This window comes from Oreochromis aureus, linkage group 7, assembly GCF_013358895.1.
Source record: "Oreochromis aureus strain Israel breed Guangdong linkage group 7, ZZ_aureus, whole genome shotgun sequence".
Lineage (NCBI taxonomy): Eukaryota > Metazoa > Chordata > Actinopteri > Cichliformes > Cichlidae > Oreochromis > Oreochromis aureus.
The window spans coordinates 27,078,544-27,106,189 of record NC_052948.1 but is presented as its reverse complement, the minus strand read 5'-3'; the positions used below and the strand labels follow the sequence as shown (position 1 = coordinate 27,106,189).

General features: G+C 40.0%; 1 protein-coding gene across 3 annotated transcripts in view; it reads right to left on the bottom strand.

The window, feature by feature from the left end:
- Positions 1-27,646, bottom strand: part of ckap5 (cytoskeleton associated protein 5) — a 38,603-nt gene extending 10,957 nt beyond the window's left edge. Inside the window, exons 1-31 of one of the 3 annotated variants that reach the window (XM_031742060.2) lie at positions 27,293-27,646; positions 19,795-19,891; positions 16,820-17,013; positions 15,635-15,841; positions 15,230-15,401; positions 15,000-15,132; positions 14,794-14,894; positions 12,861-12,974; positions 12,658-12,762; positions 12,205-12,294; positions 11,517-11,681; positions 9,638-9,766; positions 9,394-9,552; positions 9,136-9,237; positions 8,397-8,507; positions 8,172-8,264; positions 7,666-7,851; positions 7,397-7,491; positions 6,617-6,800; positions 6,330-6,475; positions 5,889-6,063; positions 4,785-4,898; positions 4,441-4,569; positions 4,060-4,254; positions 3,850-3,976; positions 3,349-3,434; positions 2,998-3,108; positions 2,462-2,584; positions 1,340-1,489; positions 1,067-1,270; positions 852-987 (exon numbers count right to left, since the gene is read on the bottom strand). In XM_031742060.2, the coding sequence (XP_031597920.1) occupies positions 852-987; positions 1,067-1,270; positions 1,340-1,489; positions 2,462-2,584; positions 2,998-3,108; positions 3,349-3,434; positions 3,850-3,976; positions 4,060-4,254; positions 4,441-4,569; positions 4,785-4,898; positions 5,889-6,063; positions 6,330-6,475; positions 6,617-6,800; positions 7,397-7,491; positions 7,666-7,851; positions 8,172-8,264; positions 8,397-8,507; positions 9,136-9,237; positions 9,394-9,552; positions 9,638-9,766; positions 11,517-11,681; positions 12,205-12,294; positions 12,658-12,762; positions 12,861-12,974; positions 14,794-14,894; positions 15,000-15,132; positions 15,230-15,401; positions 15,635-15,841; positions 16,820-17,013; positions 19,795-19,851 (4,093 nt within the window). In that variant the 5' untranslated portion in view covers positions 19,852-19,891; positions 27,293-27,646. The remainder of the gene's footprint in view (positions 1-851; positions 988-1,066; positions 1,271-1,339; positions 1,490-2,461; positions 2,585-2,997; positions 3,109-3,348; positions 3,435-3,849; positions 3,977-4,059; positions 4,255-4,440; positions 4,570-4,784; positions 4,899-5,888; positions 6,064-6,329; positions 6,476-6,616; positions 6,801-7,396; positions 7,492-7,665; positions 7,852-8,171; positions 8,265-8,396; positions 8,508-9,135; positions 9,238-9,393; positions 9,553-9,637; positions 9,767-11,516; positions 11,682-12,204; positions 12,295-12,657; positions 12,763-12,860; positions 12,975-14,793; positions 14,895-14,999; positions 15,133-15,229; positions 15,402-15,634; positions 15,842-16,819; positions 17,014-19,794; positions 19,892-27,292) is intronic. The other 2 variants (XM_031742067.2, XM_031742076.2) reach the window with 2 other exon arrangements.

Here is a 27,646-nt window from a genome sequence, read left to right as displayed (position 1 = left end):
GTCTATTTGTATATACTGACATATTTATCAATACAAAGATATACTTTTTATGTATATATGTTGATCATTATGAAGACAAAGGGCAGTCAGCTGACAGGAATATCAATGCTATTCCTACCGACTTACCTAGATGTTGTGAAGAGTTTTCCTCCCTCCTTAAGTCAGGAAACATTCCTGCAATCACCCACTTAAATGTCTTCTGTGGTTTTCCCAAGCCATTTGGTGTTTGAGTTGTCCATTCTTGCTTGAATTCCCCCCCCCCCCCCCCATGTTCCAGTCTAATGGCCTCCTCAGTACCTTATTAAACTAACAGCAGTTTTGCTCCTGAACTGCAGACTTGTGGTTCATAGAATTTTCAGAAGTAGAATGGGAGGAAAAATCTTCAGCTATTTACTAAGGAACCAGCTCCTAGTTTGGATTCAGGAGACATACATGCTCTACTTTTAAGATTAGGCCTACAACTTTCCTTTCTGATAAAGCTTATATGCTTATGTTACAATAGGCTTAGGCTTCCCATAATGCACTGAGCATTTCTTTACTCATCTCTTTTTCCTCCCTGTAGGTTTATACACCACTACTACATTTAATTAGTAAACTCTGGCCCTTTCTCCCATAGTGAGTATTCGGTCCCGTTTTGCCCTCGTCTTTCTCCTCACACCCAACCTTTCGCTGCAGATGTCATCCTGAATTGCTGGAGCTGACAGAGCTTGAAAAGAACATTTTTCCTTCCCCAAATCAAAATCCTACTACACAGCTTTCCTTTTTAATGTAATTTCTGTGTTATATCTATAAACAGAAGAGGGCTGATAGTCATGTGGTGCAGCAAAGACTGTAACCAAAGAAAAACCTACCAGCTCTCTGTTTGGAGTTTTTGGATTTGGTTCCATCCATGAGGAAAGGGAAGACCTTGGATGCTGGATAAACCTTGCATAGCATGGCCAGGATAGCCCGAACATCTTTGCGAACCACATCTTTTGATTCTCCAACCTAAATATGAGGGAAGATGCTCAGCAGATGGAGTGAGGAAGAAAATAAATGAAGTGGTCCCACTCGGGTGTGTACTCACCTTAAGTATGAGGTAGGGGACGAAGGAGTTGGCTTCATACTCCGTCAGGTGGTAGTTCTCTCTATTCAGCATGGCAAACAGCAATTTTAGATACTCAAGCACCTTCATCAGGACTGTAGTATTGGTATCAAAAAACCGCAGGGTGAACCACTTCAGAATCAGGTCCAGACAGCTGATGGTGGCTTCACTCTCACTCTCCAACCTCTGTTAAACACACTTCATTAGTGAAACGCAAACAAAACGCTATGCAGTAGGAAGAGGACCAGCCAATACCTCAATCATGACTCCAATGGCCTTGACATGTCTTTGGAAGTCGAAGTGAAACAGCTCATCCTGTAGCCACTTTGCAAAACAGGTGGACATTTGAGTTTTCAACTGCTCCACATACTCATCTCGAGGGGTGATGAAGTTCCACTTCAGAATCTACAACAAAAATGTTTTCTTTTTACTTAAGCAGACATGCCATATTTCACCAAAAAATAAAATAAAATACATTTTCCACATCTAATTTTATCACAATGCAACACTATGAAAATGCCTTTAAATGGTTTGGTGTAACTGGTATTCAACGGTCCTACAGAGGCTACATGTATTCTACCATTTCATTCATTTTGTAGTCATTCTCATCATCATGATGCAATCTCCCTTCTCTGACATACATTAAACTGGAGGTGTTCTATTCACCAAAAAAAAACAGGAGTAATAAAAAAGTTTGGGTCTGATCTTGTACTGCATGGAGATTGCTTATCTGTGATGGTTTTCTCCCATTTCTCCAACTAGGTTAAATTGGAGTCTCTAAATTAGCTATACATGAGGATATGAGTATGTGCTTGCCTGTCTTTGTATGGACCCTGCAATGGACTGGTGACCTGCCCAGAGTGCACGCTGCCTATTGCCCTATGACGGCTCCTATGGAAGTTCCATTTGTGCAAAAATTATATTCACGTGTACATCATCTATAGAGACAACACACTGGTCTTTGTCTGTTCAATTTTGACTTCAGCTTTACAACCATCATATTTTAATCACCAGATTGTGTATGTTTCATTTCAAAGTCAAAGCCTTTGTCTGTGCCAATAAAACTTGTGTTCTTTTATAGGACTTCTATTCTTTTGGTTGTGTTGTTGAGCATGTTATCCTCCTGTCACTTCAAGTTAGTGTGGTTCTCTGTTTAATTGTGGTGTTCCGCACACTGCACACAGAACAATATCCAATGTTTTCAGTTTAAATTTCAGCTTTAAAAAAAAAAAAAAAAAAAAAAAATATCACTTTAGATCTTAAATTTCATGTTTTTAGACTTCACGAGTCTAAAACTCATTAAGTCTAAAAGTCCAGCAGCCCAAATGACACACCTACAATTAGAAAGTCCACAAAGACATGCCCTATTGCTGGTACCTTCAATTGCTTCTCCTCTTTGATCCTCTGTTCCTTCGCATTGGCAATAAGGATGAAGAGTGGCCCAGACTTATCTTCATCATCCTTCTGACCTTTAGACACAGGCTTCTTACCAGCAGCACCCTGAGAGAAGCACCAGCAAATTCATAGTGAGAACAGCTGAATTAAACATTGTTGTGTCTGTGGGTGTGTGAGCATGGTAATGTTTTCTAATGTCAAATGAAGAGAGGAAGAGCTTGTAAGTAACACACTGCAGAAAGAAGAAATATAGGAGGTGTTATGCCAGGCAGGTTGAAATACTATCATCGGTGGTCTGACAAACACATTCATGCAATTAAGTGAAACCTGAATCCTGTGTGAACTATCAGTTTTGTTTTTGCAACCAAGTTAGTGCATTTTTGACACAACCAAGGCGAGAGAGAAGCTGAAAAGAGCCTAGTGAGAAACTCTGCTCCTGATGTACAGGGAGAGAGTAGGGACAGTTCAAATGAAGTTCTGAGCCGAGTTTCATCACTAAACCACACTTGAACATCTACCTGTTGATTGCCACCAGCAGCCTTCCCTTTGCTGGAAGGCTTTTTACTACCATTATTGTCCTTGTCCTTGGAAGAAGGGGGAGGGATGGGTTCCTCGGGTGGGGAGGGAGGCTGGGTGAGTAGAAAAACCATATTGTATTTACAACTTCTTGGTCCTGAATTAACTGATAAGAAAATGGTGTAAAAGAAAAAAAAAAAAAAAAGCAAACAAAAGAACCCCAGTGGCAAATGTGCATGGCAAACCATCCTGTACTGACTTTATTTATAAACCACTTTGTATCCGCTTAGTGCTATACACAAAATGAATATTGTTCACACGCGCACGCACACACGCACACAAAGGATAAATACCTTCTTAGCAGCCATTCCACCTCGGACTTTCTTAACTTCTGGTTTACTATCAGCGACGTCCTCACTTGGTAGTTGAGACCTGGAGGCTGCAGAGGACAGGCTTTAATTAATAGAATGATCTGGCTGTTTTAGCTCATACCTGCAAGCCTAACAGGAAATGACAAACTTCTCTCCAATGAAATCCTGAGAGTTTTATTGTTAGACCAGTTTAAGAGGGTTCATTGTGAAGGAGAGGAGATCAGAAAAAGGCATCACTCTTAAACATGAACAAGTACACTTAAAACAAAACAGGAGATTTAAAAGCTAAAAAGGGTTCCATCACTATTTAGTCACACATGAGAAAAAGTCCAATACAGTCTTAACAACAGCACATGCACCACCGAGCTTCACCTTTATCATCAGGATAAAGATTAGCTGTAATGGTGGCATTTAATTTTTTTAACCATGCCTGTAATATTAAATGCAATCCATTGTTCAGATAAATTAAACTATTAAAAATACCTGAAGCAGCTCTATTTGGCTCTGCAGATCCTTTCCCTCCCCCCGTTTTGGCTGGAGCCGCGGGTTTAGCTGGCATCACTGCTCTGGCCTTTTCCAACATGGATACCACCTGATCCTTAGAGGCAGGCTGGGGGGAAATGAGAGTAAGATGACATTAATTCCTACTCACTGTTTGTGGTCAAGAAGCAAAAATATCCAGTAGGTTCGTACTTTGAGTTTGCCTGTCGCTTTGGTCATCTTGTCGTAGCCAAGATGCATCATAAAGGTAGGCAGGGCATCCTGAGCCTTTTTCCGTACATCTCCATTTCTGTCCTCCAGACAGGTGTAAAGCTGAGGAATGCACAGCATCAGATCCCCTGGAACAGTCCTCTGTGTGGGCAACTTCTCTGCTAACCAGCCCAGCACCTGGGGAATGCACAGAGGTTTCCAGCAAAACATGAGTCTCTTACTTACATCACGTTGTGCTGCAATTCATGCAATAAGGAACACCAACTAAAATTTCAATCCATCTCTAGAAAACAGAACTTCTCAGAACAATCAAAAGTTATGTTCTGTGAGGCCACACAGCAAAAAGAATAGGTGTGTGTGTACCTCTTGTCGCAGAAAGGGATTCTCTCTCTTCAGTTCCTCAGAAAGATCTTCTCCCTCCAGCCAGTCCTTCATCCCAGTCTGCTCCACCCAGGCCTGAAGTGTGGTCAGGGCCGTCGCCCTCACATTTGGCTGCAGAAATAATTGCCAGCACAATTCAATCTAGGTCTATACATCTTACTATTGTTTTCATTAACATGTTTGCTTCATGGCACTTTCATATTTTTATGAAATTTTCATGTAAAAATCTCAAAAGCAGGAAAGCTCTGGAATAGAGGGTTAAAAATAAATAAATAATGCGTTTGTGACAAGATGAACATGAATACTATCATTGGTGATCTGAGTACCTTGCTGTCTCCTAGAACAGTTATTATGGGAATTCCCAGAGCTTTGACATGCTGCTTAAGTCCAGGTCCCATGGCTGTAGCCAGTTGCTGCAGAATAGAAAGAGTCTGCTGCACCTGGAAAATACAAAGTAAAACCCTTATTAATATTTACTGCCTATTTATTTTAAGTATTACTACACGTAATATTGCTTCACACTAAACTGGTACAGTTTTTAATTTTTGAGACAGACACACACATGTTGTGATTTCATCTAAGGAAATCAACCGGACTTCTTTAAGTTTCACAGAGACATTTCACCCGTCATCCAAAAGGCTTCTTCAGTTCAAAAATCCAAATGGAGTTCCAGGTATTTAAACCCTAGTTGGTGTTAATGTGCCTCATTCAAGTCATGAATAAAGGCATGGATCATTATCACCAGATGTTTTGGGTGAAACCACTGAGAGCTTGCCTCACCCCACCATCTCACCTATTGAGGTCACCTCACAGATGTGAGTGGCGGTTGAGGCGCCATGGAAGGGATCTCAAATCTGTAATATAGGTGGCTAATAGTCGGTGTTGTAAGCTACCCATTCTGTTCAACGACAGTTGACACAGATGGCCTCTTTTACCCGTCTTCCAAACCATCTGCCTTTTCATTTCAAAATGTGAAGATTAGCATCCTAAAAAAAGTGACTTTTACCCTGCGTAGTGCCCCTTGGGTTCACAGCTGGGAAGGGGTCAAAGGACCTTAACATCCAGCCTTGTGCGAGTAAAAATGATCTAATTAAGCACTCCAATTCTTAATCAAAGATTAATCGAAATATAAGTTTGACCAATATGTTAGAAGGAGAAATTTGGGTAGTAAAAATGACAGAATGTTTGTCACCAGACGATGGATATGCATGATTTTAAATGAAGGCAAGAGTACTAACTGTTGAACACAAAGCGATAATTTTTAGGCCTGGATTCTCATCCTTTCTCCATACTTTCCTCACCAAAGATAAAAACCAAATAGGTTAAGTAGATAAGTACAGTACAGGTGATTTTTTTTTTTTTCCTCAAATCACACACACACACACGCACACCAGACCTATAGGTCAGGTGAAGACCACCGTCTTACGCACCAGAATCTTGTTGGAGTCACCGAGACGTCCCTTCAGGGCCAGAGGCAGCTCTCCAATGTTGGCCATGATGAACTTGGCATCTGAAATGATGGCTGCAACCTCATCCAGACCTTCCTTTCTGATCTTCCAGTTCTTATCTCCAATTTTAGACACAAGGTCAGTCGTGATCTTGTCACTTAGAGACAGAAGGAAAAAGAGCTACATTAAATAAAGAAGGGGGATAGGCAAACATGACATATTACAGATTTAAGGTCCAACATCCTACTGATGGCCTAATTAGCCAGATAAATGCCTAAACGGCGAAGGTCTAGAAGCTCTTAACATGGGTCCACACAGGCTTGTTACCCAAGAATTTGAAAATGTCGCCATCAGAGAATCCATGCTCCAGCTACCGCACATGGATGCATGGTTAAATACATTTCAAGGAAACAATCAGGTTACCTGACATCTGTTCGGGGTAGCAGGTCCATGATATTTTGTCCTCCACCTCCAGCATCTTCATCTTGCTCCTCAACTTCACCACCTTCCTCCTCTGCCGCCACTTTTTTGGTGTACCTGATAGGGGGTGGTGGAGATTGACCTTGCATCTAAAACAGGAGAAAGAGACACTAGTTGTGATTATTTTTGCCATTGTTGTTGTTGTTATTATACTACTACAATAATTACACCGGTCACACTTGCTGAACTGAGCACATAGTTAAATTTAGAGAAATCTCTGGAAGTGCTACCTTCTCAAACTCTGCATCTATCTGCGCAAGGAGAGCCGGCTTCTCATCTTCAAAGAACATGCGTAGTGGAGCTCCCATGTAGAGGTACATGACTCCCAGCAAAGTGATGGCTGCTGTCCTAACAGCGGGGTTGGTTGCTCCCAGAGCTGTCTTCACATTGTTGATGAAGCCCTTCACATTGATACTGGAGAGGAGGGAGGTCAAATGTTAACAGAGGTCTTTAGGACAACTTCCAGGGTGAAAAATGGCATAGATACATGAGGCCAGGAAAACAACTGATGTCATGGTGCCCATCTCAATCTTCTATATGCGATCTAGTTGCGATATGAAAAAGCAAGAACTGCAATCAGGCATTAATAGTAACTGGCAAGGAGTCTTTCACATTGCTGTAGAAAGATTTTGGCCCACTCTTTTTTATAGAATTGTTTTTCCTTTTATTTACTGGTGTTATTGTTGCCTAACAGGAATAGGCGGGGTTTCTCCAGGTATTCCTTCTCCTAACACCACCAAAGACATGCAGTTAGTAGGGTTGGGTTAGTTAGTGATTTTAAATTGTCTATAGATGTGAATATAAGTGTGAATGGTTGTCCGACTCTCTGGTAGCCCATTGACAGACTGGGGACCTCCCCAGGGTTTACCCTGCCTCTCGTCCAGTGGCAGTTGGGAAACACAAACAAAATGTTGAATGAAGATGTTTTGAAGAAGCCCCGCTGTCCCAAAATTAAAATCAGTTGGAAATTATGTTACAAATACAGTGATGTGTGATGGACAGGAAGTTACCCTGCAAAGCCAAACTCCTTCATAGCATTAGACAGCCAGTTGAGAGTCTCTGCCTGGTTTTTGGGATTTTTCTGGGAAAAAGCCATAGAAACAACCTGACAAAGAAAAATCATAAGTCATTAATACTGTTCAATCTCAGTTCAATTTTCTTAACAACAGTTGTATCAAGGCGCTGTTGCTACAGTAGTATCTGTTGATGTTTCTGTCATTTTCTGCACATATAAAAAGACCTTTTCAATCTTTAACAATCCAGAAAAATTGACCCTTACCTGTTCTGCAGTCCATGGCAGTGAGCATGCCTCTCCAATAGCAGTCAGTCCTTCTTTAGCATTTCCACCACACTTGACATCTCCAACCTTGTCCACCAAGCCATCCAAAACAACAGAGGCTGAGGTCTTGGAAAATTGTCCCCTTTGAGCAATGAGAGCCACAATGCGGAGTTTCAACTGCATCACCTGAACAAGAAAAGGGTAAGTAATCAGACATGATTACGGATCTGTGACTATAACAGTTGCTTTATTTTGAAAGCCAGTGTGTAAATGGCAAAGAATGCCAATGGTTTTAAGTGCAGTGCCAAAACCTTGGTTCCCTCTACAGCAGCTTTTCATTGACATTTTTTTTAATTCTCATTAAATCAGTCAGTAAAATTTGTATAGGAGTGCTGTCAACTGGAAGAGACACTCCCATTAGTTCATTGTTTAATTGTGCAATGTAGTTGTTAATTGTTGAGCAGATGTTAATGATGTTTCACTAACATCATCTTGTCAGTGATTACCTGGAAGTTCGTCTCCTTCCACCCTGGTTTCTTGGCCAACATCCTGACTAAGGCCTGGCAGGGCATTGCAGCTTTATCCATTGTCTCAACAGCCTAGAAGGATACACAAACTTAATGAAAAATGTTATTTGCAATCACTGCTGGATATTATGAGTCAATCAGCTTTTGTTCTGTGATGAAGTTGTTTATGACACAACTGATGAGGACAGAACAGGAAGACTTTACCCTCTGGAACTCCTCCATACTGGCCAGTCTGTCCTTCCAGTTGGCCGAGTCCAGCTGTTCGAGACAGGAGGCAGGAAGTACACCTGCAGCCAAGTCCTGACACACCTCAACCTGATATAACAACACACAAGCACACAATAAGAAATTCCAAAGCAATAGCCTGATGTTGTATCCCTATGGGATACAACATTATAATGATGACATGAGTTAATGCTGCTAGGCACTCTTTGTCAGTAGTGAGGACTGGATACTGAAAAGATTCACTAAGATAACTAACTTTAAGACAATATTCATATAATCCCAAGTGAAAACATGGAGTTGTTTTAGTTACTTTAATCAGCTGTTTAAATCTGTTATTTTCAACTGTGCTTACTAGCATGTTGTTTTACAGTATAGTAGCTGTTGCATTCATATCATTGTCTTTGTTTTTAAGTTGTAAAGCCTGGCAAGAAATAAAGTATGTGAGAATGTAAAGTCTTGCGTTGTGTGTACATTTCATTGGGCAGGTACACTGTCAACTGTGCACTGTAGAAGGATAGTACAAGTATATACACATTTTTTCCCCTGCTGATGGCTTAAAGACTTTCTACAGCTCTGTCCAGCTTTCTTAGAATACCTCCCTCTCTTCTCCATGAGTTTCACACTGGACTGGGAGACAGCAAATGTTCTGGCAATGGTATGTATTGATATGCCAGACATTTGTTGCAGAGGACCAGCATGCAGACAAGTAATGACTTACTGAAAGTTCAGACTCAGTGAATTCTTTACTGTCGGAGGACTTCTTGGATTTGGCACCAGCTGCAGAGGTCGGCTTCCCTTTCTTAGGTGGAACTGCTGACACCTGGAGAAAATGGAGAAAAAGATTTAAGTAGAACTATAGGCTGGTAATCACGCCAACCATTCTATTTATCACTAACAAAGCTAATATACAATAAGGCAACAATATTTCTCCTTCGACTAATTTGACTTTTCTGTACATGCATTGCTCTCAGCACACCTTATTGGCAGAAGACTGGCTCTTCGATGGAACAGAGGATTTGGATACAGATTCAGCAGGGACGACGGCTTTAGCTGCACATTTCTTCTCAACTGTGCCACCTCCTCCTGCACCCTTCCTACCTCCTGAGAGCTCCACCTTATCAGCACACTCCTTAATCTGCAACAAAAACAAAGTGAGCAGTTCATGACAACAAAAAAAATTGAACTTTTAAGGTCTGAATTCACATCTTCCTGATCCTCACCTTATCCAATTTAAGTTTATCCAAGTCAGCCAGGAAAGGGTTCACAGCTTTCTCTCCCACCACTTTCATGGCAGTCCCCAGAGCTTCAAAGGCAGCATCACGGACCTCTGGGGCAGAGTCATTTACTTGCTGTGAGGAAAACATAACTACACTTAGAATTAGTTGGCCAGACCTGCAGTGCCTTTTCAAATTTTTCAGTCCATATTTAGTTGTGACTTGAACAAAATTCAATTGGCGATACAAATGTTGGTGTCTGTTAAGTTACATACATATATTGACATATATTGAACATAAAACAAATGCCGAGAACTTAACATCACTGTATCTGTGAATGTTACAGCAAACTTTTGTTAACGAGGTGACCGAGTTCATACAGATATATACACGCAGGGCTGCAACGATTCTCAACATTATCAATGAGGTTGACTATAAAAATTCATCGACGCAGAATTTTATTGTCATATAATAATACCACGTACATGTATTTTTGTAACAGCAATACACTTCAGGAAACTATGGGGGCAGTGTCGCCTATATCGTCTGCCTAGATTGCACTCAGTACTAACAAAGAAGAATGTTGCCATTCAAGTCATTCAAGCCCAAAGAATAGATTGAAATGATACAAAAGTGGAGAACTGCCAGAGGGTTTGGTTTTTTTTTTTTTTTTTTGGTTTTTTTTTTTTTTTTTTAGACAAGAAATAAAAAATTGGCCAACAATGTAAAGCAGTTCTGCAGCAATGGAGGTTGATCAAGCCTTGAAAGCTGGTGCTACCAGTTCCTACAGGTGTTCCAACTTTTCGGGATTATTTACAACCCCCTCTGTCTGCATACAAGCACTGTTGGAACACACTGTGGTACCATACCCTCTTGAGCATCAGTTGATCAGTATTGTGCTGCAGGAGTAGTGTACTGTCACAAAAATGGAGAGAAGGTGGCAATTAGCAATAGAATTGATTGAAGAGAGACAGACCATTATAACACTTAAAAATGTTGGTCTTTCCTACAGAAAAATTGCAAAGAAAGTCAAAGTGTCAGTGATCCCAGTTTCCTTCAGGATCAAAAGGCACTCAGAAACTGGGGCAAACTCTGACAGGAAGAGGTCTGGCAGACCCAAAGCTGAAACTGAAGTCCGGAAGAAGGTATTATGGACTGATGAATCAAAATTTGAAATCTTTGGTTCATCACACAGGATCTTTGTACACCATCCAGTAGGCGAAAGGATGGTTCCACAGTGTGTCGCATCAAGTGTCAAACATGGAGGAGGAAGTGTGACGGTCTGTGGCTGTTTTGCTGGATCCAGGGTCGGTGACTTGTACTGAGTGAGAGGCTCCCTGAACCAAAATGGCTACCACAGCATTCTGCAGTGCTATGCAATACCCTCTGATATGTGCCTAGTTTGTCAGGGGTTCAGACTTGAAGCTTGTTTGGGATGAAGTGGACAAAACAGTGAAAGCAAAGCAACCTACAAGTGCCACACATTTATGGGAACTTCTCCAACAGATATGGGAAGAACTTTCTGAAGAATATTTGATTTCTATTGTAGAAAGAATGCCACGGGTGTGTTCAGCTGTTATATCTGCCAAAGGTGGCTACTTTGATGAGTCAAAAGTTTAGAACACATTTTGGTCTATAAATTGATTCCACAATTTCTTTTTTCACTTCAATTGCTTATTTGTACCATGATTTTATTTCAGAGTGCAATGAGATATTAAACTGCAGAATTTTCACCCCCCAAAAAACCCTCTCCAGGTTCTGGAGAAACCCTGATTGAGGTTGTAATTCATGCATGAAAGGGTTAATTTATAGGTTCATCCTAAAAGGCATTACACTGTAATGCTGCAATCGTAAATTATAAATTGTACTCTTCAGTCATGTGTACCTTGATGAGAGCAGCACAGAAAGGCTTGAGGATGCTCTTGGGCAGTGTGGCTTGTGTGCAGTGTCTGAAGGAGCGGGCGAGAAAAAGAGAGGCCTGCTGCTTGATTGAAGGGTTCTTATTGTCCATCACAGCCAGGATTTCCTCTGACAGGTTCTGGAGAGTTGTCTGGAGGGGGGAGAAGTCTGCACAGTCAGTGAAATTCTCTACAATTAACAGGAGTTTAAGTTCTAAGTTTATAACTACTGGGAAAGTGCATATAATATTAAGAATACCAGCAACTGCCAGTGCTGCCTCTCAGCTATAAGTCAACACACTTAAGGTATCAATTTCTAAATCTTATGCCGTCTTGATCTCAAGTTATGGAATTTACAAGTTTTTATGAAAACTTGACCTCAGAAGGTCACAGATTCAAACTCATCCAAGATTTTTAGTAGATGCACTTAGGTATTAATTTGAAGCTCCTACGTCACCTCGTTCTTGCATTCACAAACTTAGGTGTTCACAGCACCGGACTAGTGGGGGTGGTGACAATAACAAATCAGCCTTTTATGGCTGAGGGCTAAAAACTGAAAATGTTGATCTATGGCATCTATGTTAAGTGAAAGTACACATAACAAGGACTAGAGGTTTTTCATTCAGATTTACATGCTGAAGCCTGTTGTCAATGAGATGTAAAGAATTTACTCACAGTGAGAAAGATAGCATCAATTGCCTCCTGCAGGGCTTGGACAACCTGTGGCTTTTTTTCCTTGAACTTCTCTAGAATGGTTGGAACCACCTTAAAAGACAGATCTCACATTAGAAAGTAACAAACTGGGCCAGCCTATTCGATGACATATACAAACAAGTGATATAAGATGCAAACAAACAGATCAATTTAAAAGCTAACTATGTTTAAAACAAAACTATGATACCGCAATCTGATATACAGCTTTGCATCATGTTTGTTTGTTTTTATTCCTAATGAATCAAAGGAATAAAAAAAATAAAATAAAACAAAAAAACATGTTTTATTTCCTAAAGTTGCTATGCTGATCATTTCATCCTACAGCATCCATTTAGTGTTTCAAGGTTACAGAGAACATTTTCTCCTCTCAAAAATGTGCTGTTATTTAGATCAAGAAAAGGCGCTTCAACTTACTTGTCCTGCATATGTTCCAAATTTCTTCCTCAGACCAGCAGCCAATCCTGCCAGACATTTAGCTGCCATTGAAACCAGCATCACATTAGCATCTTTCCCTACGACCTAGAACACAGTAAACTTGTCAAGAGACAATCGCGAAACCCAGACCTGTGAGAAAAAAATGCTTTTTGAAGCCACTCAAGAGTACTTTGAACCTTTACCTTCTTTAGGGCTCTGACAAGGTCTCCATAGTCTCCGTTCTCTAGTTTGGGGTTCTTGGTCAAGGCCTCGACAGCCTCCAGTGCCTCTTTTCGTTCCTGCCACTTCTTAGCTTCCTACAATAGACAGAACAAACACGTTATTAAACAGCATTTAAACTCCACGATTGTACCATCACCTGAAGTGAAGATTTATTTTAATGTGCTAATAATTAAAACTATTAAGGAGAAAAAACAAACAAACAACAACACTTAAGCCTGTTGGTAAACAAAAACAACAGAAAAACCAAAGCAGACAGGGGAGCTCAATAACTGTGTTCCAATTTATGGGCTACGTCCTTCAAAGGATGCATCTGAAGCTCAATTACGTCACTTCTGTTCATGTTAGAGAAGCAAGTTGTTATATTTCTCTTTCTTCTTATTGGGTTGTCTTGGTTATATTCTTTAGAAAATGCCCCATTTCAACTACTGCAGCTTGTAACCTTGTCATATAAAAACAGTTTTAACAAGTTGTTTTCCAGCTTGGATCAGTTGAAAGCAAATGGTAGGGTCAAACTTTGGCATAGCCCCCTCCTGTATTCTCTCTACACCCACGACTGTAGTTCGACCCACAACAACAATCTCATCATCAAGTTTGCTGATGAGACCACGGTAGTCGGACTCATCTCAAAGGGAGACGAGGCAGAGTACAGAGAGGAAGTCCTGAAGCTGGCAGCCTGGTGTTCAGAAAACAACCTGGCACTGAACACTAAGAAAACCAAAGAGCTCATTGTTGACTTCAGGAGACACAGCACCGACTTAGCCCCCCCTTTACATCAACGGGGAGTGTGTGGAGAGGGTCCACACTTTCCGGTTCCTTGGTGTCCTCATCTCTGCTGACATCTCCTGGACGGAAAACATCTCAGCAGTCGTCAAGAAGGCCCAACAGCGGCTGCACTTCCTGAGAGTCCTCAGGAAGTACAAGCTGAACTCCAACCTGCTGCTGACCTTCTACCGCTCGTCCATTGAGAGCCTGCTAACCTACTGCATCACGGTATGGTACGGCAGCTGCACCAAGGCGGATAGAGTGAGGCTTCAGAGTGTGGTCAAGACAGCACAAAAGATCATCGGCTGCCCTCTCCCCTCCCTGATGGACATTTATTCCTCCCGCTGCCTCAGCAGAGCAGCAAACATTATCAAGGACAGCTCCCACCCTGGTTTCAACATGTTCAGCCTGCTTCCCTCAGGGAGCGCTACAGGTGCATCAGCACAAAAACCCACAGACTCAAAAACAGTTTCTTCCCCAAAGCGATAACCACCCTGAACTCACACATGCACCGATAACACAGCCCCCCAATTTTTTTTTTCTTCCCACTTCCTCTATGGACCACCACTGTGCAATACCAATTCTATGTGCAATAACCCAACTGTATATACACAACACTATTTTTTACATATTACTTTTTTTAAAACCAGCTTTTGTGTGTGTGTGTGTGTGTGTGTGTGTGTGTGTGTGTGTGTGTGTGTGTGTGTGTGTGTGTGTGTGTGTGTGTGTGTGTGTGTGTGTGTGTGTGTGTATATATATATATATATATATATATATATATTCTTTTTCTATGTTAATACTGTCCATATGTATATAGCACTGCAGAACTGTACCCCCCAGCATGTTTGCACTGACTAGAAAGTTTGCTCTGTATCTCATTGTACAACTGTATAGTGACAATAAAGGCATTCTATTCTATAATCAATATGAATGACTGATCCATTCATTGTACAAATCAGGTTGCTGGTGGTATAGCTGTATTGATGTGGGGGATACTGTCTTTGGGCTCGGTAGTACAAAAAGAAGATAATTTAAATGCTACAGCCTACCTGAGTATTATTGCTGACCATGTCCGTTACTTTATTTTGATGTTTGGGAAGGTTTTTGAACTGCAAAGCTGCGTAAACTTACAATTTTCTCATAGAAGTCTTTGGGCATCTTTGACAGAATCTCCACAGGCTCCAGCAGCTCATAGGGATCCACTGCCACCACCATTTCCTCCCCATCATCTCCTGATGGGGGCAAAAAAAAAGAAAAGGTCAATACCACACTAGGACTCTATCTCCTCTTTATCTAACAACACATCAAAGAAGCAATTCTCTAATCTATAAATCTACCATCTGACTGTTCTCCTCCTTGAGCCTGTTGCTCCTCAAACTTTGCTTTCAGGTCCTGCTGGGAGCGCAGGAAGCGCGTCTGTTTGGGAGGAGATGAAGGTAGCTTCACCCATTCCTCCTCTAGCTCTTTGAGCTGCAGAAAAAAAAGACAGGTTGATTCAGTTTATCATGACTTTAATGAACGAAAATGAATGAAATGAGTGCAAAATATGTGTAATAATGGGCCCCACCTGTACAGAATTAATGTTCTGAAGTGAAGGTCTCAAAGCATCTCTGATCCACTTGTAGATCTCTACTGCAAGCAGCTTGGCTTCATCTCTCACCGCTTTCTCTCTAGACTCAAACTGTTTGGGTAAAACCTTCACTACTGGCTTCAATGTTACTATTTTAGATCCAAATTCACTGTGAAAAGACAATAACGTGACATTTGATTATTGTCATTTACAGGACTGACATTTACACAGACTGACATACAGTAATTTGATTCCAGTGGTCAGAAATGAGCAATATGATCAAACTTAGTCAATGCTTTTGTTTATTTGGTCTTGGGTGGCAGGTACAGAGGCAACATTAACATGACATACTACATTTGCTGTGTCTATACATTAAAGGATTCTCAGTATAGTTACACTAACCTGAGAGCTTTTCTTAAAGTCTCAATGCACGCCACCACTATCTTGGGGTTCTTGTTGTCCAGTCCTTTGAGCAGCTCGTCCTGAACCACTTCAGCCTTCTCTATCTCAATGTACATAAGACAGATGTCCATACCCAGCTCTTTGGCCCGTGCTTTTGGCTGGTTGAACACTTTGGTCACCACACCAGACACTACCTCACCTGTCGTCCTATGGAGTGACAAAGACAAAAACAAAAAAAAATTATATAGGCATATACACAGATATACAAGTTCATGATAGCATGCTAGCAGAATTAACAGGACAGAAGTTAAACTGTGTCCACACTTAACAACCAGCTTGAAAAAAGAGAAAAAAAAAGAAAAAAAAAATCTAATTCACAAGTGACTTGTAGGAGTAGTGTGTGGCCCAAACACAAAATAGCACCCTTTCATCAGTGCTATTACTGCTTAATACAGAGTTTAGCTGATTTACTGCTAACTTTGTTATTCTTTTGAATACCAAAAGAAAAAGAAAAAAAAAAAAAAAAAAGGATCTTCACAGCTGCCAGTGCTACCCCCTCAGCTTCCAAGTATGTTACGTTTTTGTTTTGTTTGTTTTTAAAAACACTTTTTTCACCAGGTGCTCAAAATTATAACGACATAGCAGGAACAGAAAAATATGTCCCCCCCAACACCATAAGGAAATGAGTAGTACTGCAGCTATTGATTATTTTAGTAATCAATTAATATATTAATTGAGTAATCCTATAAAAAGAAAAATATTTGTCATATTAATGAGCAATAATAACTATTCAAAAGAGAAAAAAAAAAATCTTAATGAATTGCTCGCTGCAATTTATTTCATCCCTCAGCAATTTTATTTGTGTGCGTGTTGCATGTGTGTATTTTCATTAGATTAACAGAAACTCTACAGACTAGGCCAAAAGCTGGTGTAAGCAAGGGAAAAACTAATAAGCATTAAGCACCACCAATTTAACTGGCACCATCTTTGAGTCCAGTTTACCTTTATACATTAATTGAATCACAAGGCAAACCACTGTTGCTGCAGTGCAACTCAACACTTTCCAGCAAGGCAACAGACCCACTATATTTTTTTTTTTTGTTTAGAGGCACAGTAGCAGGCTTTTTCCATTCCAGACTTTTAAAAGAAATTGCAGAAGAAACTCTTGTTGTTACTGTTACTTACTTTCCAGCAAAGTGGGCATTCTCAATGAAGGCAAGGGCTGCCTCCAGACCTTTGAGCTGAGCCACTGCATTCGAGTCTGTGACAAACTTCTTAATCAGTCCCAGGTACTTCCCCCATTCTGGACTCTTTTCATCTTCTATCCTCTGGAACAATTTCAGTGCTTCTTCATAACCATTCAGGCGGGCTTTCCAAATCTATATGAAACACATATTTTACTTCCAACTTTCACACATTGTCTGGACAATAATGCTAAATGATGCAAAAGGGTAAAAGATACTCAAGACAACTTATATTGACAAAACATTCGTTTTGCAATCCCAAGATCAAATAGTCTTAAAACATCACACATTGATCTCACATGTTGCTTTTGGTAAAAAAGAAAAAAAAGAAAAAAGAAAAAAAATTAGATACATCATGTATCACCAGTCAGCCTAAAACTAAAAATAGAACATGAATCCTTGAATTCTGACAGGTCTTATTAATTTAAATATTAATTTACATGATAAAACATTCTAAATGATGGTAATTTTACGAGGCAGACAGGATTCTCCAGAATCCCAAAAAGTTGATTCTTATGCAGCGTTTTCAGTGGGAGAAACATTTGTCACTCATTCGACTGACTTCTTCAGTCTCATGCATCATAAGACTTCATCTAACTCAGCATGAATTCCATTATAGTGGAACATGATGGAATGGTGATGCCAATGCTTAGCTTGAGGCTTCATAAGAGGGCTTCACTAAGCGGTGTGTGATGCAAAGTGGCTCCGTCCATATTTGCTACTACTGCTTAGTTTTTGTTAATTCACTCTTATAAAGGGGGGGGGGGGGGAAAAAGAGCAACAAAGTACAGCTTGTGTTAATTTAAAATCATGATTAAAAACCATTCACATATTCCTATTCAGTCATGCTTTCACAAAGAAGAAACTAAATGGACATACACAAACAGTGTTTCAAGCTTCTGCGCAGGTGAACTGCCTTAAGAAAAATCTCAGACATCGGTTAGAAAGTGTATATCCTTGTATGCTCCATATGCCTATTAAATCTACTGTAGGCAAAGTGATTCCTGGCTTTTCAGTCAAGCTTATTTGTGAGCTAAAAGAGAATAACAAAGGAAAAGGGTGCAGTTTTGTTTTAGCTTTAGAAAGTTGGATTGCTCACATTCTCTGTACAGTCCACAACACCACAATGGCATTCCCGCCCATGTTAAACACAAAAGCACTAATCAAATTGAGTTCAGGGTATGGTTCGTTTAAAAGCCTTTTGTTTGGTATACAAAAAAAAACAAAAAAAAAACCAACAAAAAAAACAAAAAAATAACACTGTGGCTCTCATGCTCAGGAGGGGAAAGAACGAATGACTTCTATATCTATATCTACTTACTTCCGGCGCCCCCCGTGTGCGGCAGCCTGTTACAGCAGCTCTGCTCATTTTGAGTTTCTTTCTCTCTTATCTTTTTCTTCTCGTAATTTTTAACAAATTTCCCACGTGTGGGACTAATAATAAAGGTTATCTTATATAAAACATATTCCAGCTGATTATGCTAACCATGTCCAGTGGTTCGTTTGCTTGAGTAGCTCTATCATCTTCCAGTGGCTACAACCAGAATAAAACAGAGGCTTAATCTCCAGCATAGTTCAGATTCCAGATCTCACAAGGTGAACCATTTTAATTATAAAACCATTTTTCCCCCCCCACATCAGTCAAAACTGATTTACTCCATCGGTCAGATGTTTGAGAACACCCAAATTGTTTTAGTTATTTATTGCAATTCAAGTCGTTCAAGTCCAATGAATAACTTGAAATGGTACAAAGGTAAGTGGTGAACTGCCAGAGGTTTTAAAAAAAAAAGAAAGGTAAGGTTACCCAAAACTAAAAATAACGTACATTTCAGAAATGTGTTAAAGAACACAAACTAGAAAACTAAATTCTTTGGTTCTTTCCAAAGAAATAAAAGCCCCTTTAACATTGGTAGCTACTCGGATCGAACCACCACAGATCGCCACAACTCGACAGGTTTTCCAGTACAAACTAATACTGCCTTGAGTGCGTGACTGTCAACATAGCAACGCGTCTGATCGTCCTGTGACATAATTAAAATGCGACATGAATGCTACAACAAAGGTGGACTTCGAGGTAAGAATATAGCTGCTGCTTGGTTTGTGACTTTTCGTCAGACTCAAGGACCATAGTATTGTTTTTTGTTTTTGTTTTTTTGGTAGTCATTTCCCCGTTGCTGGGTTATCAAAATGAGCATTTTGATTTTCATGAACAAGACGTTCTCATGACTCATCGTGTGATGCTACTGACCAGCCAATCGGTGGCATGCAGTCTGACGACATCAGATTGTAGTACCTGCTTGGATCACCTGGAACCCCGGGCAAGCAGGTACTAAAATAAGTACCTGGTACCAGGTACTATGACCTAATGGGAAAACTGTTGCGAACTGTACGGAGTCCATTAAAGTAGGTACTAATGTAAAACGGGCTATAGTAACTATTAATACACAGAAACCCCACTTAAAAAACATCCTTCACATATTCACATTTCTAAAGTACCGGGTTGTACAGCTGCAGTACCCCAAACAGTTCCTCTTAGCTGCTTGTGTCAAACCAACCTGAATTTGAAACAACAACATTGCAGATGTAGAAGCAGAGCAACTGTGGACAAAAGTTTCAGCAGAGTGGAGGTAGTGCATAAGAGATTACAGGATGACTGCAACCTCAGCAACAGGACCACTCAACACTAAGCTAATGTGTTTGGTCTTGAGTGACAAAATGTTTCTCTGGCTGAAAATGCTAACTCCAGATGAACAATAAACTTTTTATGATTTCCTTAGATGCATCAAGACAAATTTTGAAATAACTTTTATTAAAAATCAAATATCAAGTAAAAGAGCTGTGTAGAAACATTTACAAATATTTTTAAAGGAAAAAATAAATACATTCACAGAGGACAAGCATAAGTGAGAGGCTCACCTTGTGTTCACATTTCTGGTCAATGGGGAGCTTCATCCACTCGCTATCGTCCCCCATGGTGGCTGCCTGGGGACTCAGCTTCCCCAAAGGTACACTGCTGAGGTGTGGGACACACACACATCATTTACACAGCATGTCTCCCCCAAAAAACAAAACAACACACACACACACACACCACTTTAATTCGTAACATTATAACTTTCTAATAAATTTTGACAGTGGTCTCAGAATAATCCTTAAAAATTAGTCCATGCACCTATTTCTAAGATAGAAAAATTAAAGCCCTTCTTATCCGGATATCCTAATTAATTTGGGAAGCCTCTAGGTTTGTAAGCTAACCAGCAGTTTTGATAAGTGGGACTTTTACACCATCAACATCAAACCAACACTAAAGTGCACCAGTTATGATAATACGTATAAGAGTTTTCTTGTGCACACTGGAAGCCTAAAGCGGTTTACTTATGCCATCATCTGAACACTCTTGGCTGGCTCTTTGAATTTCTCGATAATACTTCACACTCCAGTTGTTCACACTTGGAAATGCTTTGATAACTTTGTAGATACATGTTCTGCTTTGTGAGCATCAACTCTTTTTCTCAAATCTAAACTAATTTCTTTTTTTTCTTTTTTTTTATTTGTCATGAGAGTGAGAGCTCAAATTCTTGCTCAAGTTTTTATACAATGTACACACTGGAAGAACGCTCAGTTTTAACTCAAATTTACAAGCTTAGAGCATTATGAAGGTAAAGCACATCACTGACCAGTTGATTGTGCCAATGCTTAATATAAAAAGGTCAGGTTTGTGAGAGGGGGAAAAAAGAAAGAAAAAAAAAAAAAGCAAAACCCAGAAGAAAGTTAGAAGTTTGTAAGTTCAATATATCTGGACCAGAGTAAACAAACTAAGTGTGAAAACATCCTTAGTCTAGAATTACTCTCTCTTCTAACTGACATCCAACCTGTAGAGTATAAGCACAATATTCAACATCACACCTTCGACTTCCAGCTTCAAATTCATGACCCTATCTGACAATCCAGATCCACAACACTATTCTTACACACTTCTGTTAAGATTATACCTACTCTTATCTCTCATCACATAAGAATATATCACATCAAGAATACCTTGAATCCACCTCCAATGCATCTGGCCTTGCTTGTATTCAACCTGGTCTGCTGCACACACAATTCATCCATCTTCCCTCCCTTCATTACATCAGCCAGATCTCTCCCTATACCAGTCATCCTGGTATAAATTTTTTATGTGACAAAAATATCATAGCAATCAATACTAGGGCTGTTCGATATAACGATATATATCGGATGACGATATAAAAACGTCTATCGTTTCATTTTACGCTATCGTTTGTTTCGCGGTGTTGCAAAATAAACTGTTTACAGCAGTATTTTTTTCATCGTTTTGATCGTCACTGTAGTGGCTATATTAATTTCTTAAAGTTCTCTCCTTCTCTTATATTTAATATAACCACACTACAGACGGACAAGCGCCTGTTTTTATGAGTTATCGTTAGCAGCAACGATGGTAAAACCATCGCGTGGCTCCGCTGTCCGCTTGTTTGTTTTCCACGTAAACCTTTCACAATAAAGCTCAAGATCCTGTTGAGACTTTTCAAAATAAACTGAATCATGTGAATGAGTATGCAGAGTGTTTACAGATGAGAAGCAAAAAGAGTCGTCAGGTGCTAAAAAATAAACCTTAGACTCAAATGTTAGAACAGGCTTTTCCCCGCAGCACTCCGTGAAATAAGTACTCACAAAGAAAACGGTGGCCGTTACAACCTATGTCTAAAAATGTATCGTTTCATGCATCAGTTAAAACACTCGACTCCAGGTACGCGACGCCCAGCTGGAAACACTAAACACAAGTCGAGCTGCCCAAGATTCACAGAATTTACAGAAAAATGTTAATTTTTTGTTATTTATATCGTTGTCAGGACGATAAATGTCTTATATCGGGATATGAGATTTTGGTCATGTCACACAGCCCTAATCTATACTATACCAATGCCATGTGTTTACTTTCCTTTGCACACACAAGACAAGCCTGGGCATGTCTGACAACAATAGCCAGTCAGCCTCCAATTACAATTTAATACCTTTATTAAAAAATAAATATATTAAGAAAAGGAGGTGGGGTGGGGCAGGGCCTATTTTAGCAACCTCCAAAAAGCAAAAAGTAAACAAATGACTCAGCTGAACATCTTAGTTGAAGTCCATATGACAGAAAAAGCAAAACAGTGGTTCAGAAACAATGTGGTACATAGTGGGAAAGTGAGGCTTTAAGCAACTGGTTAAAAATGTATTATGACCATCTGCTAATGTATCTAGAGTGGGTGATGTTCTACAGTTCGATCGCCTTATCTTCCCACTGTACAGTCAACAATTAGAAAGAGATGTAGCAGGATTCTAAGAAAGAAAAACAAAAAGGAAAGGAGGAGGAGGAGTAAGTACAGCGTAGCGTTCTATACTAATGACAGCTAATGGAAAGTGTCATTTGATAGCTACTAAAGTTGGGAAAAAGAGACTTGTAGTACATTTGCCCATTGATAATTAATGTAGCAATTGAGGTCACGCCCAAACAGACACCATTATCATGGTCCAGATCAGTTGAGGCACTTGGTTTTGGGTTAAGAAGTGAATGTACATAGTGTAAAGTTATTTCTTTGGCTAGATGAAGCACCAAACTCCACTGGGAAATGCCCAGAGATTCAATTTAATTTCAATTTTATTTATATAGTACCAAATCATGGAAAATGTATGCTATGCCATCTAATGCTAAGGGGAAGCATGCATAGTTTAAGTTTAATTGGTCCTAACACAGAATCTTGTGGAACTCCTTCAATAACCTAAGTGTGTGAAGAGGACTCTCCATTTACATGAACAAATTGGAGTCTATTAGATAGATGTGATTCACTACAGAGCAGTATCTTTAATAACTACAGCATGCTCTAATTACTGTAATAAAATAATAGTCAGCCGTATGAAATGCTTCACTGAGGTCTAGCAGGACAAGCACAGAGATGAGCCCACTGTCAGATGCAACAAGAAAATAATTTGGAACCTTCACTAATATGGTTTCTGTAGTGTGATGAGCTCTGAAAACTGACTGAAACTCTTCAAATAAACCATTCCTCTGCAAGTGATCAGTTAGCAGTTTTGCAACTACACTTTCAAGAATTTTTTAGATAAAAAGGAAGGTTGGAAATGAGCTTTCTCTGAAAGGTAGATGGGCTCGCTCTAGATTTTCATGTTGATAATGCATGCACAGTTAAGCTGCATGATCCATTATTCAAGAATACAATAAACGGTTCAAAATGCTTTTATTAGTTATTGACATTTTCCATTAAAGGATTCTCAAAGTTAACTTACAACGTCCCTGCTATTAAGAAATTCATGAAGTCATTACTAGTTAAGGTTAAGAGAATGATGACTCAACAGAGCTCTGACTTTTTGTTAACTTGGCTTAGCTACCATGGCATCATTCATTGGTTTCTTAAGTCCTGAGCCCTGGACTACCAAGCAGGATTTTGGCTTATCCAGGTAAATACTAGGGTTCGAAAGAGAGAGAGGAGAAAAACCGCATAGAACACACAAAAAACAAAACAAAAACAAAGATTAAATTATTACAATATTAAAAATACTGTATTATTTTGTGTGGCGATATGTCGATACAGGGACAACAAATGTGAATATTTTATTGAATAAATGAAAATACTCTGGGAGTACTATGAACTGGAGGGCGCATCTCACCTTTGTGCCAACAGCTGCAAACTGACTTTGACTGATCACTGATCACACTTGAACAAATGTAAATTTTTGAAAAGCTGAGTTGGGAAAGCCAAGACAGCCAGACAGTCAAAGTGGACAGTATATCCTTTGTTTTAACATTGTTATATCCAGGGGCAGCACAAAAGTGATCCCATTAAACAGATTTTTAGTTTTAGTCCCCTTGCTTTCCACGCTGTTATCCAACTAATGACAGAACTAATAACTAACTAATGCAAGCCTACACCAAACAAACAACCTGCTGACGTAATGTACACTGAGAGAAGATGGCGCTAAACAGGTTTTTAAAACTTTAAGCACTTATTTCTTAAATCCAGCTTCACAGACAGTGTTAGATTTGTCCGTTTTTGAGAGCAGGGCTCTATGATGCAAGTTAGGCTTTATATGTGTAGCATTTCATGTCCCCTTTCAAGCTTGGGTCCTCTACCCAAGTCCTGGAATCTTGAGGGTCCTGCGTAGCATCATTGCTGTTCCTAGGACTGCGCTCCTCTGGACAGAGATCTTGGGTGTTGTTCCTGGGATCTGCTGGAGACACTTGTCCAGCTTGGGGTCATTGCACTGATTACCACTGGGAGCATTGTTGCCTTCACATCTTCTCAAGCTCTTCTCTCAGCTCGTGGTACTTTTTTCAAGCTTCTCATGATCCTTTGTTGCATTCACTTAGTATAGCGACATCAATTACAGTTGCCTTCCTCTGTTTGTCCACAAATATTATGTCCGGTTGGTTAGCCAACACCAGTTTGTCTGTATTTGGAAGTCCCACAGGATCTTAGCTTGGTCATTCTCAACAACCCTAAGGAGCATGTCCCAGTTTAACATCATGACTTCCAGGCCATACTCGACACAGTCATTTCCACAACACTGCTTTTCTCCCGAGGTCTCCAGAACTGTTGAAAGGAATGGCTTATTCAAATGCTCTGGAGGTCTCTACATACACACATAAAGTTTTGTCAAAAAGTTCACCGAACTCTGATATGCACTAATGTTTTTGCTCATCAAGTGGTTGAACTTAGCGTGGCTGTTGGCTTCACTTCTATTGGTGATGCAAAGGTATGTCACGGCACAGATGCTGTGCAAGAACTCCTTGCTGGCACGATTACGCTGTACTTTGCTTAATTCAGCAGGAAACCGTTATCGTGCACGCGGCACATGCAATACAAATTAATGGGTTTCAGAGCCTATGTGAAAAGGCCTTCGGGCTACTGGATTTGAGGTGAAACTCTCCATGCATTGTAAGGAGCTTCATTGTCTTGATGTCAGTGGCGTCCATCTCCTCCTTTGACCAGCTTATTATCCGAGCGGGGTGTCTAATCACTGGCAGAGCGTAGGTGTTGATTGCCTAGATCTTGTTCTTCCCATTCAGCTGACTCCTTAGGACTTGCTTTACTCTCTGCAGATATTTGGTGATTGTGGCTTTCCTAGCAGCCTCTTCACAATTCCTATTTGGCTGTGGGATTCAGAGGTCATTGTAGCTGCCCTCATTGTCTCTAATGCTGTAGCCATTTCCTTCTGGTAGTACAGTTGCTTCAGTTCTGACTGCTCCCTCTCTAAATTCACAGCCTTTGCCGAGACACAAAATCCTATTCTGTACAGTATATAGCCAAAGTTTTAACAATGTGAGTATATGGCTAAAACCTTTGCTAGCTTTGAGGCATCCACTGGTGACACTTGGGCACTCTCTGACAACATTTCCTCCTCTCATTCCAACCATCACAAATTCCACCACCAAAATATCACTGTTACATTTACAATGGGACTGAATGCAAAAAATCCCAATTAATCATCTTTGTATAATCTATTTAGTAACTGTTCTCTGAAAAAAATGTGTCCTGTTAAAGGGAAATTCATATAAATACATATGCAACAAGGCCAACCAAATAAAATATCTCCCGTTTCCACACTTTTCAGTCCAAACCACTTAGCACCACTTTCTTAAATCCCAACAGTAGCTTTTTAATGCTGAAAGACTGCTTTACTGTAGCACAATCTGGCTGATGAAAACCACAAACCACTTTAATGGAGTTGCTATATTCATGCTGACTTTAATATACCAGACACTGGCATACAAGAAAAAACAAGGGCAATGGCACACTTGAGCATGTGAGACACAGTTGCCTTCTAAATTCAATACAGGGATGTGTCAGGATCTGACAGTAAATAACGTTTTGTGTTATGCACATCGTACAAGTCAGGTGTAAAACATTCTAGGTTTAAACAGTGGAAGAGCTTGATATAAAGCAGGTCTCCTCTGGATGAATCAATTAATCCAATTAAGCTGCTGGATAAATCTATAAATCTGACTTTAAAGCTCCTTTACCTTTAGCACCAACTTGGATCAACTCGACTCAGATCAACTGGTTTGCAATCAAGTACCATCTAATGTGCGTGGTTGTCGTCATAGCCAGTGTCCAGTGATGTAATTGGTATGCGACAGGAACACTACAACAAAGATGGAGTTCAAGGCAAGAACATACCTGCTGCTCAGTCTGTAGCTTTTCATCGGACTCTGGGACCATGGCATTGTTTTTTGTAGCCATTTCCCTTGTTGCCAGGTTTCAAAAACGGCAGTTTTGATTTTCGTGAATGAGACGGTCTCATGACTCGAGTGACGCCACTGACCAGCCAATCAGTGGCATGCAGTCTGACGTCACATTTTAGTACCTGCTCAAATCACTTGGAACCCCAGCCAAGCAGGTACTATGACCTAATGGAAAGCCCTAAAAACCGTGGCAAGTCGATCCAAGTTGGTACTAATGGAAAAGGAGCTTAATGCTGTGAAAGGTAGAAGATCCAAAACACAGAGAATAGGTGAGGGAGAGAGATGAGTTAGAGAAAGAGTTGACAACTACCCAACAGGAAAGAATGGAAAAAGAAGACATCCACGAAGGAGACAGCCGTAAATAGCATGTAAAAACTGATGATGTTCTTAAATTCAGTCTCACATTTGATTACTTTTCTCAGGTATATCTGAGTAATGTAAATTTGTGACTTTAGTGAAATAGCCTTAGAAACAAATTACAACTCAACACATGTGATCAATGAGCTCTCCTACTCAAAAAAAGCAGCACTACACCTCTAGCTCTCAGTATTACAGAACTTAAACTAAAATACAACCAAATGAGCACAGCTAACCTTTATCAACTAGATTCCCCCTTAAATACACCCAACCAGCTGCTTTTCGGTCTGGTTACAATCACTTCGGTTATCAACCGTGCCGTCAATTACCCATTTCACTGATTGTTTGCTTTCCCGGTTTGTATGGGAGTGGCCAGCATAACATAACTAGCAATCGTTAGTTACTAACGTTAGTTACTGAGGGCCATTAACTAGCTAACTTAGCAACAACAGTGACAGTTGCTACGTTACCCCCTTAACCGCTCATTCTGGTCCAACCCGCATCAACACACACGGCTATCGCTAATGACAAATAAACATTGTTAAACATGTCGTGCAAAATTGCATTATGCATAAGTTATTTTCAAAGTCAAACCTCGCCGTTAATTTATTGGCGGTTGATAATAGCTGTTAGCTGATTAGAAACAAGGCTACAAGCTAACCTTCCATCCGCGCCAACATAACCAGGCCTAACAGCGCAGTTCGCAGCTACACACATTACATCACAACTAGCTCCGATTCAAACATGATTTGTAGTTGCTTAAAATAATAATAATATTAATAATCTTTAACATAATACCTGTTTGCGGCTGTTAAAAATTACGATGCTGCTTCTCCAATTCGATGAGGATGATAGTGATCACTGTTGCGGGTCCAGTCGAGTTTTATACAAGTGCTTCTCTGCCTCGAAGGAGATTCAACACTATTTCCGGTACAAAATAAAACAGACAGTTGGGCCGTTTCCTATCTAATACAAATTTTAAATATAATTTACATAAATTGCGTATTCGTTAAACGAAAAACTTCGAAAAAGTATTTCTGGGCTGGGATGTGAAAATATTTGTTTTTCTGTCTTAGAAATATGCGTGTGTTGAACTCTTATTTTAAACACAAATGAACGCCCACTTCCGATTTCGATAAATACGTCCAACTT